We start from the raw sequence: 19017 nt of genomic DNA on the forward strand, positions 1-19017 counted from the left end.
TGCAATATTCCAACAGCGGCCTAACCAATGTCCTGTACAGCCGCAACGTGACCTCCCAACTCCTGTACTCAATACTCTGACCAATAAAGGAAAGCATACCAAATGCCTTCTTCACTATCCTTTCTGCAACTCCACTTTCAAGGAGCTATGAACCTGCACTCCAAGGTCTTTTTGTTCAGCAACACTCTCTAGGACCTTACAGTTAAGTGTATAAGTCCTGCTAAGATTTGCTTTCCCAAAATGCAGCACCTCGCATTTATCTGAATTAAACTCCATCTGTCACTTCTCAGCCCATTGGCCCATCTGGTCAAGATTGTGTTCTAACCTGAGGTAACCCTCTTCACTGTCCACTACACCTCCAAGTTTGGTGTCATCTGCAAACTTACTAACTGTACCTCTTTTGCTCGCATCCAAATCATTTATGTAAATGTCAAAATGTATAGGACCCAGCACCGATCCTTGTGGCACTCCACTGGTCACAGGCCACCAGTCTGACAAACAACCTTCCACCACCACCCCCTGTCTTCTATCTTTGAGCCAGTTCTGTATCCAAATGGCTAGTCCTCCCTGTATTCCGTGAGATTTAACCTTGCCAATCAGTCTCCCATGGAGAACCTTGTCGAACACCTTTGTGAAGTCCAGATAGATCACATCTACTGCTCTGCCCTTATCAATCTTTGTTATTTCTTTAAAAAACTCAATCAAGTTTGTGAAACATGATTTCCCATGCACAAAGCCATGTTGACTATCCCTAATCAGTCCTTGCCTTTCCAAATACAGGTACATCCTGTCCCTCAGGATTCCCTCCAACAACTTGCCCACCACTGAGGTCAGGCTCATTGGCCTATAGTTCCCTGGCTTGTCCTTACCAACCTTCTTAAACAGTGGCACACCATTAGCCAACCTCCAGTGTTCTGGCACCTCACCTGTGACTATCGATGATACCAATATCTCAGCAAGAGTCCCAGCAATCACTTCTCTAACTTCCCATAGAGTTCTAGGGTACACCTGATCATGTCCTGGGGATTTATGCACCTTTATATGTTTCAAGACATCCAGCACTTCCTCCTCTGTAATATGGACATTTTGCAAGATGTCATCATCTATTTCCCAAAGTCTACATCTTCCATATCCTTTTCCACAGTAGTTACTGATGTGAAAAACTTGTTTAGTATCTCCCCAATCTTCTGTAGCTCCACACAAAGGCTGCTTTGCTGATCTTTGAGGGGCCCTATTCTCTCCCTAGTTACCCTTTTGTCCTTAATGTATTTGTAAAAACCCTTTGGATTCTCCTTAATTCTATTTGCCAAAGCTATCTCATGTCCCCTTTTTGCCCTCCTGATTTCCCTCTTAAGTATATTCCTACTTCCTTTATACTCTTCTAAGGATTCACTCGATCTATCCTGTCTATGTTTACATATGCTTCCTTCTTTTTCTTAACCAAACCCTCAATTTCTTTAGTCATCCAGCATTCCCTATACCTACCAGCCTTCCCTTTCACCCTGACAGGAATATACTTTCTCTGGATTCTTGTTATTTCATTTCTGAAGGCTTCTAATTTCCAGCCACCCCTTTACCTGCGAACATCTGCCCCCAATCAGATTTTGAAAGTTCTTGCCTAATACTGTCAAAATTGGCCTTTCTGCAATTTCGAACTTCACCTTTTAGATCTGGTCTATCTTTTTCCATCACTATTTTAAATCTAATAGAATTATGGTTGCTGGCCCCAAAGTACTCCCCCACTGACACCTCAGTCAGCTGTCCTGCCTTATTTCCCAAGAGTAGGTCAAGTTTTGCACCTTCTCTAGTAGGCACATCCAGATACTGAATCAGAAAATATTCTTGTACACACTTGACAAATTCCTCTCCTTAACACTATGGCTGTCCCAGTCTGTGTTTGGAAAGTTGAAGTCCCCTACCACAACCACCCTATTATTCTTACAGATAGCTGAGATCTCCTTACAAGTTTGGTTCTCAATTTCCCTCTGACTATTAGGGGGTCTATAATACTGTCCCAATAAGGTGATCTCTCGAGGACCTCCTTTTTAAATTCCTGCCTAACTCTCTGTAATTTTCTTTCAGAATCTCAACCTTTTCCCTCGTTGGTTCCAATGTGGACAATGACCTCTTCCTAGCCCCTCTCCCCTGTGAGAACATTCTGTACCCTCTCTGAGACATCCTTGATCCTGACACCATTCTGCTTTTTTGCTGTTGGCCACAGAAATGTCTGTCTGTACCTCAGACTAAAGAATTCCCTAACACAATTGATCTCTTGGAACCCACACACCCCTCATTGCGTTAGAGCCAGTCTCAATACCAGAAACTTGGCTGTTCGGGCAACGTTCTCCTGAGAAAACATCACCCTCTACGTTTTCCAAAACAGCATACCTGTTTGAAATGGGTATATTCACAAAAAACTCCTGCACTAGCTGCCTACCTCTCTTACCTTTCCTGGAGTTAACCCATCTATGTGACTGTATCTGAGACTTTCCCCCCTTCCTATAACTGCCATCCATCACATACTGTTGCTGTTGCACATTCCTCATTGCTTCTAACTGTCTCTCCAACCGATCCATTCGATCTGCTAAGATTCGCATCCAACAGCATTTATGGAATATATTATCTGCAGTAAACCTTAAACTCTCTTTAAACTCCCACGTCTGACAAGAAGTACATATCACTCTACTAAAGGCCATTTTTGCTCTTTCACAATCTACAGACCCAGAAAATAACATTCTTATTCCTCTACAATCACTGCCCCTGGTTAAATTAATATTTATGGCTTATATTTTAAGTTTAATCAAGAAACATAGCTCCAAAAACATATAATCAAGAAGGAACCCACTCTGCTCACTACTGCAGACTTTTTGTAGGCCACACTTAAAACAACGATTAACTTATCTGATTCTGTGCTGTGAACTTCGCCCAACAGTTCCTCCAAGATCAATTGTGAATTTCACTGTTTGTTAATTTTTCCAGATGCACTCCGATGTCCAGCGAATTCAAACAGCAAAGACAGTGTCAGTTTCATTCTCTCTCTCTCTCCTGCACTGACCTCACCATGTGCTTCCTTTGTCTGTTCTTCTCCCTTTTTGACTTTTTATTCTCAAAGTTCTAAAACAATGCAACAGCATATAAAACAGTAATTGCTGCTCCTGGAATTTGAGGAAATCACCTCCTGCACCTAAAATACCTCAAAAAAGGAGCAACTGTTATAGCCAGAAATTTTTCCCATCCTCCATCTTTGATTCCCCAGGGAGTTCTGGAGATTTTGTTGACCTTTTAAAACTGGTGGCTGAGATTTGATTCTGGGATTCTTGACCCCAATCTGCATTCCCAATTTAGGCTGACACAAAAGAACTCCCGACCTGGCCAATTCCAAAAACAGGGAAAGACATCTCTGAAATTTTGTGGAGTCAGGCCAGCTTTTTGAAGTGGTCATGGTTCATAGCTCCTCAGAAATGTTGTGAACCATAGCCTTGATGACAGAACCATTTAGAAAGATAAGTTCAATTGGTCTTCACCTTGTGTGGTATTCTGCCCAATTCCTCTCCACCAATCTGATATGGCTCTCCTAAGCCCCAACAGAGCTATGTCTATTTTCCCACACTCTCCTCCAGAGTCCTGCAAATACTGTCTGCTAACCTATGGTGTGTTCATGCCCAATCACCTCGTTGACACACTGTATGGAGCCAGTGAACCCCATGGTAACAAAACTGTCGATCTAGCAGGGTCATGGCTATTCCAACAGAGTAATGGGTGACTAGGCTTTCAGACAAGTTTCATTATTCATTCTGTGACAGCAGCTGTCCATCACTGTGTTGAAATAGATGTATTCAAGGGTAATCATTGTCTGATTGAAAGTTTTCTCTTGGATTTATTCCACAATTGCTCAAGTGTTTATTTATACAAATAAAAGAGGTGTGAAGCACTTGCATTTCCTTCTGTTGATTTTTTAAAGGTCACTTTTATAGGGCTGTAGCAAGTGTGACTATTTTAAGTGTTATGGACTCAGCCAGACCACTCAAAACATTCATAAGCAGACAGCCCAGACAATAACTTTGCAATTTGTTTCGGTAAGTATACAGTAAAAATTACCCAGAGTAAGTTAGTCAGGTTGACTACCAGATTTTAAAACAGACAAAAATGTATTCACAAAATTACAAAATGAAACACAAAGAACAGAATAAAGAACCCCCGCATAACTCAGGCTATCTCAAGTAGACTTAATTATGTTGTTCCGAATATACATAACAGTCCCAATAAGCAAACTCCCTTAAAAACAGTAAAAATGAAACAAATGCTTACAGGTTGAAATTAGAAGGGCAAAAGGAGAGAGAGAGAGTTTTGCAGCCTGTTTACACACAACTGAACTCCTAACTAATTCTGGACTGAACTGCTCAGCTAAAGAGCTGACCACTCCCCTTTCATTATACAGGTCATTTCTAAAACATGACCACTTTGGCCTGAAGTCTCATCTGTTTACAAATAAACAAAAGGCCTCTCAAAATCCTTTCTCATCTCTGTACTAAACTAGTCATCTCGGATCTGGGAGGGTTTTATGACCCCTTTGGAAAGAAAACAAAGACACAATATCCTTGAGAAAAGGAACAGCTTTTAGGAAAAAAAAGAGACAGCTTTGTAACATAAGAAAGTTTTATAAATCAATTTTTTAAAATGTGAAATTGGTTTTGTGGGGTTCATTAATTTGGTGCAGAATGTATACACTGAAATGGCATGGAAATACCAAAGTTTGGAATGGAAGGTATGGTGGGGGTGGGGGGGTGCTCAAGGAATTGGATAGCCAGGCTTTTAAATTAAGTTATGGGTTAAACAATCAAAATCGCTTTTAATTTATATTCAGAATTACTCCACTGATCTCTTAGTCCATTGCGCAGTATGACATTCATGTACTTCTGACTTGTTGTACATTTGCTTTGCTTAAGATGACATGTTTTGTTCCTCATTTGGATCATTTTAAAGAATGTTTTTTGAGTGGCTGTATTGTACTGTTACTTTGCTTTAATCCCATTGATTATAATGTGAGGTGAAACTTATTTTCATCATAGAATAAATCTCGGCAGTGTGCGAGTAGGTGGTTTGGCTGATTGAGTCAGCACTGACCCTCTGAAGAATATCCCACCCAGATCCCACCCCTACCTTATCCCTGTCACCCCACATTTCCCATAGCTTATCCACCTAATTTACACATCCCGAGATGCTATGGGAAATTTGGCATGGCCAATCCACTTAACCTGCACATCTTTGGACTGTGGAAGGAAACTGGAGCATCTGGAGGAAATCCAAGCAGACACTGGGAGAATGCGTAGACTCCACACAGAGTGTTACTCCAGGATGGAATCAAATTTGTGTCCCTGGTACTGTGAGGCAGCAGTGCTAACCACTGAGTCACCATACCACCCTGGTAACTTCAGCCAGTTATCTCAGTTTTTCTCTCAATGCTGGACCTCATAGAATATGTGTTCGCTGATTGGAGCTGTTAATCTGGTCCAATCAGGGAGCCCTAGCTGACAGATAAAAAGGTGAATCACAGAGATAGTAACACTCTGATAGCTGAGTCAGAGTGAGGCAGTACTAAGTCAAGGACTGTTCTTGTATGAATAAAAGGTGACTTGGTGATTGGACATCAGCCTCTAGAGTTAATTTAGTAAGCTGTGCTGAACTTTCTGTTCGTTTATTTTGTTTTTGTGCATAGCTACAAATGCTCTGCACCAGAAGTAGAAATTTATAAATTCTGTCCTCTTCCATTATTCATTCTTCAACATTTTTATTCATGAAGCTTTATTGCAAATATTGAGACTTTAGTAGTAGTTTTCATTACATCATTTGTTTTGAACATATTTGCACATACACAAAGGCAAACTTCATTGTTTTGTCTGTCATAGGTGTATTCCTATCTGGTGGAAATGTGATGGACAGAAAGATTGCCGGGATGGATCAGATGAACCTACAACCTGCCCAACCCATTATTGTAGAATTGGACAGTTTCAGTGCAATGATGGAAATTGCACTACTTCCAGCTTCTTGTGTAATGGTTATCAGGATTGTGCAGATGGATCTGATGAAGACATTGTACTTTGTAGTAAGCATTTCTTATTGTTGATTCAACATAAAGGCAAAATGGAGGAATAGCGGTAGGCCTCTTTTCCCTTGGGCTGCCTCTGTCTTTCAATAATATTGTTCATGATCTGATTACTCCACATTCCCAACTATCCCAATGACCTTTTCATCTGCATGATTATCAAAAATCTATCTACCTCTGCCTTTAAAATATTCAAAGACTTGGCTTCCACTGTCTTTGGTCAACAAGAATTCCAAAGATTTGAGATCCTCTGTAAGAAAAACGTTCTCCCCATCTCTAACTTAAATGGGCAAACTTTTATTCTTAAATGGTGATCCCTAGTTGTACATTCTCCTGCAAGAAGAAACATCTACCTTGCCAAGACCAGTCTTGTACATTTAGGATCTTTTACATTTCAGTCAAGTCACTTATTATTCTTCTAAACTCTAAACTCCTATTCAAACCTCGCCTGTCCAACCTTTCCACATAAGGCAACGCACACATTCCATGAATGAGTCTGGTAAGCCTTCTCTGAACTGTTTCCTTGGTTCCTAGGTTTCTAGGAGCTTCACTAAGAGCCTGACCGCCTTCCAATTTTGACTGACACCTTCTGGTCATAACCTAGATATGGAAATGAGAATGTGAAGTTAAAATTTTCAGAACTTCATGTTTTGGCTTGTTGGTGGGATCACTGTGTACCCCAGCCCCCATTTTCCAATTCCCACTGTATGTAAAGTTGCCATAGACACAGAGGACCATAGAGCTGCTTAGTCATCAGAGAGAGATGACCGGTGGTAAGTTTAACTTGAGAGTCACTACGTCTCCTGCAAGGACCAAGGTTGAGGAGGTGAGCCTTTATGGTGACCTCAGCTGGAATAAGAATTGAATCCATGCTGTAGGTGATGCAGTACTGTATTAAAAACCAGCTATTCAGACAACTGAGCTGGGTTATCCCACTAACGTTAAAATGTTACTGAGTTGGAAAAAAACTGTATCAGTGAATCCAATCTGTAATTTTTTTCTAGTCAATCATCAATGTGAGAACTACCAGTGGCAGTGTGTCAACAAACGTTGTATTCCTGAAGCTTGGCAATGTGATGGGGAGAATGACTGCATAGATAATTCCGATGAAGACCCTGCTCACTGTGCTTCCCGAACTTGTCATCCAGGCCAGTTTAAATGTAACAATGGTCACTGCATTCCACAATCCTGGAAATGTGATGTAGATAATGACTGTGGAGATTACTCTGATGAGCCCTTTGACGAATGCCGTGAGTACATATGAAGGAAAATGTACCTGAAATGAATAGGGCTATATGCACTTTATTGAGAGTACTAAAACTGCTAGCAACAGTGTTATATTATAAAGATTACTGGGCTGGATTTTCCTCCTGAGATTAGGTTACAGCTGCTGAATCCACCCCAAGCAGGAGGAGAGGCCATTTATTGAGATTTTCATGGAGACAGACCTTTAATTAGCATGAAAACAGGCTCCTTGTCCAATTAAAGGTGGCACACAAGATCTCCAAGTGAAAGGAGAATTAAAAGGCTTTCGGTTTTAGAAGAATTGCAGCCTGCAATGGGTGATCACTAACAGAGAGGGTACTGCAACATGGAGACATCCTGTTACCAACCTTTCTTCAATCCCAAATTTACGAAACAGATGCAGCAGCTAGGCAGTCAGTGTTAGAGGACAGGTGCATGGTGGTGCTAGTAGTGGTAATGGTGGTGGTGGGCGAAAGGTGTTGGATAGATGATGGTGTGCTGCACCAGGCAGATGAGTTGGGCTGTAGAAGCGCTGTCTCCCATTGTCTGCCACTGGGTACTGAGTGTCTGGTGGGTATCTCCAGGCAGTTGTACAGCTTCCCCTGGCATGCTGGGAAACTGGAGATAGAGTCAGCCAACTTTAATTTCAATTTAAAAAGGTCTTCATCAGCCTAACCAGCTAACTGTCTCATCGGGCAGGTAGCTTTGCTCACCTCAAAACTTCCTGGCGATGAGCAGAAATTGGCACCTAGCTGACACTGGTTCCTTGGGAAACAATTTTGTCCTCACTGGGGCCCAAAAGCACAGCCCAATATATCTGTCAACATGTGTATGTCCATTATATCATAAATTTAAAATGTGTTTTCTGGCTTGGAAATATATTGCTGTTCCTTCATTGTCACCGACTCAACAGCCTCAAAGTCTCTCCCTTCAGCATTGTGGGTCTACATGCACCAAATGCACTGCAGTGGATCAGAAAGAGTGTTCACTGCCATCTTGCTCAAGGGCAATTTAGGGATAGGCAATAAACATCCATTTACCCTGCAGGAATAACAACAATATACCCTGTGCATCTTACTCAATGAAAAGTCTGTGTTGGCATTCATTACAGAGAAATGTAGAGTGTGTTCTAAAATAACCACATTTGTCTGGTTTTAACAATGAGCAGCTTAATGGCACGGCCCATCTGATGTGTATTTCAAGGCCAGGTCTCTCTCATTTGATTGTGGTAGATGGGAAAAACGGCAGTTCCTTGACAAAGTTAAATAATAGTTTTGTTTGGGACAGTGAAAGGAGTTAGAGAGGTCATTACAAGCAGAAACGTACAGGTGGACTGATATGATTGTTCCTCTTTGTCTCACACATGTTTCTTAAAAACAAAAACTTTAAGTTAGCAAGCCTTGTGGAGCCGTGAAGCACTCCCTTTGAGAACTGCCTGATGTCTTGGGGTAGTTGATATGGAGGATATAGTACAGGTACCACAATTGTAACTTGAAATTAACAACTTGCATATATCAGGATAGGTGGAACCCAGCACTGACCATAAAAAGGCTCCCAAAAGAAGAAATATATAGCAAAACTATAACTATAAGCAGTCACCAGGTGGCAGCATATGATCAGTGAACTATAATATTTCTCATTAATACTTTCTTATTTCAGATGGGGTCAACTACTCCTGCGATAACCACACCGAGTTTGCCTGTCAAACAAATTACCGTTGTATTCCTAAGTGGGCTGTATGCAATGGCTATGATGACTGCCGGGACAATAGTGATGAGCAAAATTGTGGTATGTCAGGAAAAATGGGGCACATTTGCAAAGTATCTCATTTAAATCCTTCAATTATTTATTTTTGGCTTGCTCTCTGGTTGAAAAATAGAATTAATGATGATCAGGAAAGAGAGAATTTTCATTGCAGGGGTGCAGGCTGCAGTCCAACCTGCCATTTTGAGAAGGAGATTGGAGACAGCCACAGGAGCCATTGCTCTCAGTGGTAAACTGTTTAAAAGTCCTCTCTTATTGCTGTGAGATTTTGTCACCACCCCTCAGGCTCCACACTCTCCCCATGCCTCAGCCATGCCACATTATGCCCTTTGACCCAAACCCATGCCTCAGCCATGCCCCCATGCCAGACTACAACCACCACTCACTCCATATCCATGACCCCCACTCTAGAATATGCTCTTCCAGGCCCATTCACTCACTAAGCACTGAACAGACAAAGAATGAAGCATTAATGACAATGGAGTGTGTTTACAAACAAATTTGAGAGTGCAGCCCATACTCAAATAAAGGCACGCTTGTAAACTAGAAAAGCAAGGACAGGCATTGGGAATACCAGAAAGGGGACATATCATCATTTTTAATGGGCTTTTAATGCTATGACACTGCAGATGAAGGTCGTCAAACATTAGACATTCAAGGATTGGTTGGACAGAGTCTCAGGACGATATAACTCTGGTTAGTGTTTTATGTCAGCTGTTCTCTTTGGTCTGGGGCATTCCTGCCTGACCCTTCTAGATGATAATAAAGGACTCAAGTTAACATCTGATAATCAGCATCTGAAGTTCTCTATTAACTCTGCACTGGGACATATACCGTGTTTGAAATTGTTGTGGAATGAACAATCAGCACAAACACCAGAACTGCACAGTTGCTGATGTCTTCTGCTGACACTAGATGGCCATCCAGCTCAGAGGCAGTAGCAGGATGTCTTTGGAGGAAAATGAGAGTCGGAGTGCCCCATGATAGGGGCATTCTCCCCAGATTTGTGCAATTAAAATCGAAATTTGTGTCAACAGTTGAATCACTGCTTGCTTGGAGTGTAGGGTATTGCAGGGAGAGATGCGAAGAAACAAAACCTCTCATAGCAACCTCAGGGACACTCACTGACTTGAAAGTGCCAGTCAATCTCTGATAATGGGCCTTGATTGGCTATTAAATGGGGTGAATTGATTACTAACCTCCCTCCTTGAATCTGAGAACTGGACCTTGATGGGAGAAAGGGAGTAGACGTATGGAACTAACACACTGACCATCGCCATGTCACCTACTTCTGTCATGATTTGGAGATGCCGGTGTTGGACTGGGGTGCACAAAGTTAGAAATCACACGACACCAGGTGATAGTCCAACAGGTTTAATTGGAAGCACTAGCTTTCAGAGCGCTGCTCCTTCATCAGGTGGTTGTAGAGTACACGATTGTAAAACACAGAATTTATAGCAAACGTGTACAGTGTGATGTAGCTGAAATTATACATTGAAAAATACCTTGATTGTTAAGTCTCTCATCTATTGAATGACCATGTTAGTTTCACTTCTTTCTTATGTAAATCACAAATTTTTTTTTAAAAGTTACATTGTCAGGTTAACTGTAACAACTGGCGTCAGCCCAGATAATATATTGAAGGTGTGAAGCCCCCTATGTGCTGTTGTCTATGGCATACTGTTTAGGCTGATTCTGATCTTTAAAAATGAGTTAACAGAATCTTACATGGATTCATGAAGTACAAACAAATGTGTATGTGTGCATGTTGGTTTGTGTGTGTCTGGGGTGGGGAGTTGTGAGTGTCTGCGACAGAGAGTGTGTATATATTGTGTGTGTGTGTGTGTGTGTGTGTGTGTGTGTGTGTCTCTCCCCTATGGGTACCGAACTTAGCTATCAACCCCTGCTAAGCCACTTTTCGCTGCTGTCTGTCCCAAAGTCCGCCTTGGAGGATGGTCACCCGAAGGTCCGAGATCAAATGTCCTGGACTGCTGAAGTGTTCCCCAACTGGGAGGGAACACTCCTGTCTGTTGATTGTTGTGTGGTGCCCATTCATCCGTTGCCGTAGCCTCTGCTCAGTTTCACCAATGTACCATGCCTCAGGACATCTTTACTTGCAGCGTATGAGATAAACAACGTTGGCTGAGTCGCATGAGTACCTGTCACGTGCATGGTGGGAGGTGTCCCCACGAGTAATGATGGTATCCATATCCACACTCCGACACATCTTGAGACACCTGCCATGACAGGGTTGCATGGAGTTGTCCTGAAAGCCGGGCAGCTCGCTATGAACAATGATCTGTTTGAGGTTTGATGGTCCAGGATATTCAACCTCAGATCTTCGAGTAACCATCCTCCAAGGTGGACTTCAGGACAGGCAGCAGTGAAAAGTGGCCAAGCAGAGGCTGATAGCTACTTTCCATACCTATAGGGAGGGCCTCAACTGGGACCTTGGTTCATGTCACATTACAGGTGACCACCATTGCTATATATACATATACACACAAACGAACACTCACACACAGATATGCACACAGACTCTGTCATACACTCCTACAGATACACACACTCCCACACTCTCACATGCACCCTCTAACAGACTTTGATCCCATTACATTCACACACACATATACACTCTCTCTTACAGACACTCACAACCCCGCACCGCAGACACACGCACACGCACACACACATTCCTACAGACGCACACACTTCCACACTCTCACATGCAACTCTCACAAACTTAGACCCCCTTTACACTCACACACATACGTATACACTCTCTCTCACAGACACCCACAACCCCCCACCCCAGACACGCACACACGCCTGGGGTTTAGATTAGAGTGATGCTGGAAAAGCACAGCAGGTCAGGCAGCATCCGAGGCAAAAGCCTTTCATCAGGACTGATGGCAGGGAGCCTCCAGGGTGGAGAGATAAGTGTGGGAGAACGGGAGGTGGGGGAATGGGAGGCAGGGGGGTGGGCTTGGGGAGAACGTAGCAAAAAGAGTACAATAGGTGAATGGGAGTGGGGATGGAGGTGATAGGTCAGAGAGGAGGATGGGGGAAGGTAGCAAAGAGTACAATGGGTGAATGGGGGTGGGATGGAGGTGATAGGTCAGAGAGGAGGGTGGAGTGGATAGGTGGGAAGGGAGATTGGCAGGTAGGTCAGGTCAGGGGTCAGTGCTGAGCTGGAAGGTTGGAACTGAGGTAAGGTGGTGGGGGGGGGAGGAGAAATGAGGAAACTGGTGAAATCCACATTGATGCCCTGGGATTGAAGTGTTCCGAGGCAGAAGATGAGGCGTTCTTCCTCCAGATGTGGGTGATTGAATGAGTGGCGGTGGAGGAGGCCCAGGACCTACATGTCCTTGGCAGAGTGGGAGGGAGAGTTGAAATGTTGGGCCACAGGGCGGTGGGGTTGATTGGTGCGGGTGTCCCGGAGGTGTTCCCTAAATAGCTCTGCAAGGCGTCCAGTCTCCCCAATGTAGAGGAGACTGCATCGGAAGCAACGGATACAATAAATGACATTGATGGATGTGCAGGTGAAACTTTGATGGATATGGAAGGCTCCTTTGGGGCCTTGGATGGAGGTGAGGGAGGACACACACACTTCCCCACTCTCACATGCACCTCTCACAGACTTAGACCCCTTTACACTCAGACTCATACGTATACACACTCTCTCACAGACACTCACAACCCCCCCCTACACACACACACACACACACACACACACACACACACACACACACACACACACACATATAAAAACCCACATGCGCACACACACATATATATTGTGGGGTGAATTTGTACTTGCCGAGTTACATTGTACTTTGCTCAAAAACTGCATGAATCCATGTAAGATTTTGTTAACTAAATTTTTAAGATTAGAATTAGTCTAAACAGTATGACGCAGACAACAGCACATAGGGGGCTTAACACCTTCAACATATTATCTAGGCTGACACCAATTATTACAGTCAACCTGAGAATGTAACTTTTAAAAAAGTCTTGTGGAGAATCCAAAGGGTTGTTATGAACACATTAAGGACAATAGGAGAGAATAGGGTCTCTCAAAGATCAGCAAGGCGGCCTTTGTGTGAAGCTGTGGAAAATGGGGGAGATACAAAACGAGTATTTTGCATCAGTATTTACTGTAGAAAAGGACATGGAAGATATAGAATGTAGAGAAATAGATGGTGGCATCTTTAAAAATCCCCATATTACAGAGGAGGAAGTGCTGGATGTCTTGAAACGCATAAAGGTGGATAAATCCCCAGGACCTGATCAGGTGTACCCTCAAACTCTGTGGGAAACAAGTGAAGTGATTGCTGGGCTTCTTGCTGAGATATTTGTATCATCGATAGTCATAGGTGAAGTGCCGGAAGACTGGAGGTTGGCTAACGTGGTGCCACTGCTTAAGAAAGATGGTAAGAACAAGTCAGGGAACTATAGACCAGTGAGTCTGATGTCAGTGGGTTGGAGGGAATCCTCAGGGACAGGATGTACATGTATGTGGAAAGGCAAGGACTGATTAGGGATAGTCAACATGGCTTTGTGCATGGGAAGTCATGTCTCACAAACTTGATTGATTTTTTTGAAGAAGTAACAAAGAAGATTGATGAGGGCAAAACGGTAGATGTGATCTATATGGACTTCAGTAAGGCGTTCCACAAGATTCCCCATGGGAGTCTGGTTAGCAAGGTTAGATCTCCCAGAATACAAGGAGAACTAGCCAATTGGATACAGAACTGGCTCAAAGTTAGAAGACAGAGAATAGTGGTGGTGGGTTGTTTTTCAGACTGGAGGCCTGTGACCAGTGGAGTGCCACAGGGACCGATGATGGGTCCTCAACTTTTCATCATTTATATAAAAGATTTGGATGTGAGCATACGAGGTACAGTTAGTAAGTTTGCAGATGACACCAAAATTGGAGGTGTAGTGGACAGCAAAGAAAGTTACCTCAGATTACAACAGGATCTGGACCAGATGGGCCAATGGGCTGAGAAGTGGCAGATGGAGTTTAATTCAGATAAATGCAAGGTGCTGCATTTTGGGAAAGCAAATCTTAGCAGGACTTATACACTTAATGGTAAGGTCCTAGGGAGTGTTGCTGAACAAAGAGACCTTGGAGTGGAGGTTCATAGCTCCTTAAAAGTGGAGTCGCAGCTTGAAAGGATAGTGAAAGAAGGTGTTTGGTATGCTTTCCTTTATTGGTCAGAGTATTGAGTACAGGAGATGGGAGGTCATGTTGCGGATGTACAGGGCATTGGTTAGGCCATTGTTGGAATATTGTGTTAAATTCTGGTCTCCTCCTTATCGGAAAGATGTTGTGAAACTTGAAAGGGTTCAGAAAAGGTCTACAAGGATGTAGGGAGAGGCTGAACAGGCTGGGGCTGTTTTCTCTGGAGCATCCAAGGCAGAGGGGTGTCCTCATAGAAGTTTATAAAATCATGACAGGCATAGATAGGATAAATAAACAAAGTCTTTTCCCTGGGGTGGGAGAGTCCAGAACTAGAGGGCATAAGTTTAGCATGAGAGGGGAAAGATATAAAAGAGACCTAAGGACCAACTTTTTCACGCAGAGGGTGGTACGTGTATGGAATGAGCTGCCAGAGGATGTGGTGGAGGCTGGTACAATTGCAACATTTAAGAGACATTTGGATGGGTATTTGAATAGGAAGGGTTTGGAGGGATAAGGGTCAGGTGCTGGCAGGTGGGACTAGATTGGGTTGGCATATCTGATCGGCATGGATGGTTGGACCGAAGGGTCTGTTTCCGTGCTGTACATCTCTATGACTCTAAGTGAAACTGACATGGTCACTCTAACAGATGAGAGACTTAACAAACAATCAAGGTATTTTTCAATGTATAATTTCAGTTACATCACTGTAAACTTTTGCTATAAATTCTGTGTCTTACAATTGTGTACTCCACAACCAACTGATCAAGGAGCTGCGCTCCGAAAGCTAGTGCTTCCAATTAAACCTGTTGGACTATAACCTGGTGTTGTGTGATTTTTAACCTACTTATGGGCACATCACCCTCCCCCCATTTATCTATGCTTGTCGGAGTGAGGATTGTTCAATCAATCTGACTGATTGAAGAGCCTTGCTGTTTCTTTATCTCCTCCTGAACACAGCTGAGACCTTTTGGAGGGTGTCATCCAGAGTTAGATGCTGGAACAGAGGAAACTCCATTGAGAAACGCACAAAAGTCAGTGAATAGCTGTCAGGTAGCTGAAGGGTGAGCGCTATTCTTTCTTCACAAATAGTACCAAAATCCCAACCATGGTATATATAATTTTGATTTTCTTCTAAATAGTCTGGAAATGATTTTGATCTTATAAAAATATGTGATAAGAAACTGTCACTGCACAATACAATGTTAGTTTACAGCAACAAATGAACAATGAACAAAAGTAGATCTCTTAGCCCTTTAAGCCTGCTGCATCATTCAGTACGATCATGGCTTATTAGATTTTAACCTCTACATGCCTGCATATCCCTGATAATCGTTCATCAATTTGATAATTGCAGATTTCGCAGCCACTGCTTTTTAAGAAAGGGATTTTCAAACACTCTCAATCCTCTGAGAGAAAAATGTTTTCTCATCTCTGTTTAATTTATCATGTTTGAACAGTGACCTCTAGTTCTAGATCCTCCCACAAAAGACAACCTTTGCAACATCCATCTGCCCAGTCAATACCCCGTACAATCTTGTATGCTTCAATGCAGTCACATCTGATTCTTCTAAACTTCCGAAGTTCCAGACCTAGTCCTCTGCCCATTCCTGATATTAGTCTGAAACCTAACTGATAAGAATGGTGGGATGTAATATGCACCTTTGAGTTCCTGACCCTCAGCAACAGTTGCAGAATCTTCCTGAGGTAGGAAAGAAAGAAAACAAAAGATGTCCATCGCAACTGAGCTTTATCAGAATGAAAGTAGAACATTGTCATCATCTAGGAACAGAATGCCCATTCCCCTCAGAGAAAGTTAACTTTTCTTCACAGTCCCTACTTACATCATCTGTATAATTTGAACCATTAATGTCCTACCTCGGTATTCCTTTTAATACTTGAAACATTAGATTTTTATTTCAGAATAGCAGATTCCCTATAGAATATTGGGAGAATTAATGTGATTATTTTATGCTTTCATATTGGTGGTTTTAACTTACCTGCTACTGGTGAGACTGTTTGTGCTGGTATTAGCAACTGCTATGTATGTTAGAAGGTAACTTTCAAAGTGGAGTCTATTCCATGTCTTGTTTCTCTCCTTGACCTCAGCCAAGTCAGATGGAATATCACTGTATATAGTTCTAATTTATTTTCCTTTATGTGAAGCATAACATAGAGATTATAAGCTTCACTTTAAGTTTCTGAGAGAGATTTGGTCTTAGAACTTGGACCTATAGCGATCACAAATGATTAACTCAGGCCTGTTTAATCCTTCCATTTTGCCCCTTGATGTTTCACTAGATTGTTTGCCTTTTGCCTACAGTGTGAAGAATTGACATTGCTTCATTCAATCATGATGAGCAATTTTCTATCAGAAAATACTAGTATCATTCTGTTACATCCAATGTATAATTTCAGAAGTATGTCAGGGATCTGGAATCTGCAGTGATGTATGAGAACCAATCAAATTTAACGTACTTTGAATACTCCTTTACATCAGGAGAGAGAACTCTAACACCATATAAAATTGTCTTGTATAATTTTTGTTTAGGACTCCTAATTTTTTGGATGAAATTAAAATCTGGTCATGTATTGCTATGTTAAGTAAAAAATGGTGTAATTTATTGCAGTCCCACTAGTCCTTTAAGCAAAATTACAGGAATGTTGTCAGTTAATTCTGACATTTTTTTGGCGTTCTATAAATAGTAGCAGCAAATATTGATAACCACCAAGTTTTTCTTGACATAAAGGAATTTTTTTCACCATTGCAGCCTACATAGATATATATATATATATCTTTTATGCTATTGTATAAATTGTAATCATGAAATTTGGCATTCTTACATTCATTCTGTTGTGTTCAAGATGAAAAACTTTCAGCTATGTTTCTGTCTCTCTCCTTCATCAGTATTCAAGTTCTGTTCTACCAATAACTGTTGGAATGTACTCTTATTAATATGATCTGCAAGTATGACCAATTTTGTGGCTGAGGCCAGCTTACAAGCTCAATGTATTTAACCCAGGTCAGAAGTCACACACAACACCAGGTTATGGTCCAAGGTGTTTATTTGAAATCACAAGCTTTCTGAATACTGCTCCTTTGTTGACAAAGTCACTTCATCTCACAAAGGAACAATGCTCCGAAAGCTTGTAATTTCAAATAAACCCCTTGGACTACAACCTGGTGTTGTATGATTTCTGACCTTGTCCACCCAGTCCAACACTGGCACTTCCACATCATATTTAAACCAGTACAAAGAACAGCAGAAACTCAGTTTGCACTGGATGTAATTTGTGCTTAATGTTCCTCAATCTTTTGTATTGTTCCATTTAAGAAGGGAAACCAAGATAATTCAGGTAATTACAAGTCAGTGAGCCTGTGGTCTGTGGTGGAAAAGCTGTTACAGTAGATACTGAGAGGCAGGATTTATCCACATTTGGAAGCAAATGGACTTGATTGTGATAGGCAGCATAGGCTTGTTTAGGGAAAATCATGTCTCACCAACTTGATTCAGTTTTTTAGAGGAGGTGTTAAGATTGATTTGATGACAGAAGGGCAGTGGATGTTGTCGACATACAGTTTAGTAAAGCATTTGATCAGGTTCTACGTATGGCAGGCTGCTACATGAAATTTAGGGTGAGCTGGCTAGTTTGGATACAAAACTGGCATGATCCTAGAAAAAGAGAGTAGAGGTGGAAGAGTGCTTTTCGGAATGGAGATTAGTAGCTAGTGATGTTCAGCAGGAATCAGTGCTTGGACCTATATATTATATATATATAGTGTGGAAGGAAATGTAGGTGGTCTGATTTAGTAAGTTTGCAGATAATACCAAAATTGGTGGATTTCCAGATAATAAGGAGGATTGTCAAAATATAAAGTGGGATGTAGATTGCAGATTTGGGCAGAGAAATGGCAGATGGAGTTTAATCCAGACAAATGCGAGAAAGCTGAAAGTCAGTTGTGAACTATACAATAAATTGCAGAACCCTTAGGAGCATTAACATATCGAGGGATCTGAGTGTACAGGTCCACAGAGCCCTGAAAGTGGCCACATAGGTGGATAAGGTGGTCAAGAAGGCATACAACATGCTTGCTTTCATCAGCCAAGGCATCGAATATAAAAGTTGAAAAATTATGTTACAGCTGTACAAAACTTTAGTTATGTCACATTTGGAATATTATGTGCAGCTCTGGTTGCCATGCTACAGAAGGACATGGATGCTTTGGAAAGAAGGTTTAACAGATGGAGAGGTTGCCTGGTCTGGATAAACTCATATTGTTTTTACTGGACTTTTCTATGGGTGAGGGGCAACCTCTTGGAGGTCTACCAATGACTCTGTCTCAAAAGAACATTGAGAGGCATAGACAGGTTGGATAGTCAGAGACTTTTTCCCACGGTGGAAAGATCAACTACAAGAGGCCACACGTTCAAGATGAGCAGGGGAAAGTTTAAGGGAGAAGTGTGGGAAAAAGTTTTCACACATAGGATGGTGGGTGCCTGGAAAGCACTGCCAGTGGAGGTGGTGGAAGCAGGCATGTTAGAAATATTTAAGGTGTATCTTGATAGATACATGAAAATTAGGTGAACAGAGGGACAGAAACCATATATGGACAATAAGTACTGAGTCTAAATAAGGACTAGGAATCAGCGCAAGCTAGGTGGGCTGTGCTCTATTGTATTGTATATTGTATTGTATAGTCTTTGATGCATTGCACTAA

The 19017-nt window shown here is 42.0% G+C and overlaps 1 protein-coding gene across 1 annotated transcript in view; it reads left to right on the plus strand.

The window, feature by feature from the left end:
• lrp2a (low density lipoprotein receptor-related protein 2a) overlaps positions 1-19017 on the plus strand; it is a 290923-nt gene that overhangs the window by 193014 nt on the left and 78892 nt on the right. The window contains exons 57-59 of the mRNA XM_060827752.1: positions 5907-6103; positions 7108-7353; positions 9008-9136. Coding sequence (XP_060683735.1) covers positions 5907-6103; positions 7108-7353; positions 9008-9136 — 572 coding nt within the window. The remainder of the gene's footprint in view (positions 1-5906; positions 6104-7107; positions 7354-9007; positions 9137-19017) is intronic.

This window comes from Hemiscyllium ocellatum, chromosome 7 (genome assembly GCF_020745735.1).
Source record: "Hemiscyllium ocellatum isolate sHemOce1 chromosome 7, sHemOce1.pat.X.cur, whole genome shotgun sequence".
In the NCBI taxonomy this organism is placed as follows: domain Eukaryota; kingdom Metazoa; phylum Chordata; class Chondrichthyes; order Orectolobiformes; family Hemiscylliidae; genus Hemiscyllium; species Hemiscyllium ocellatum.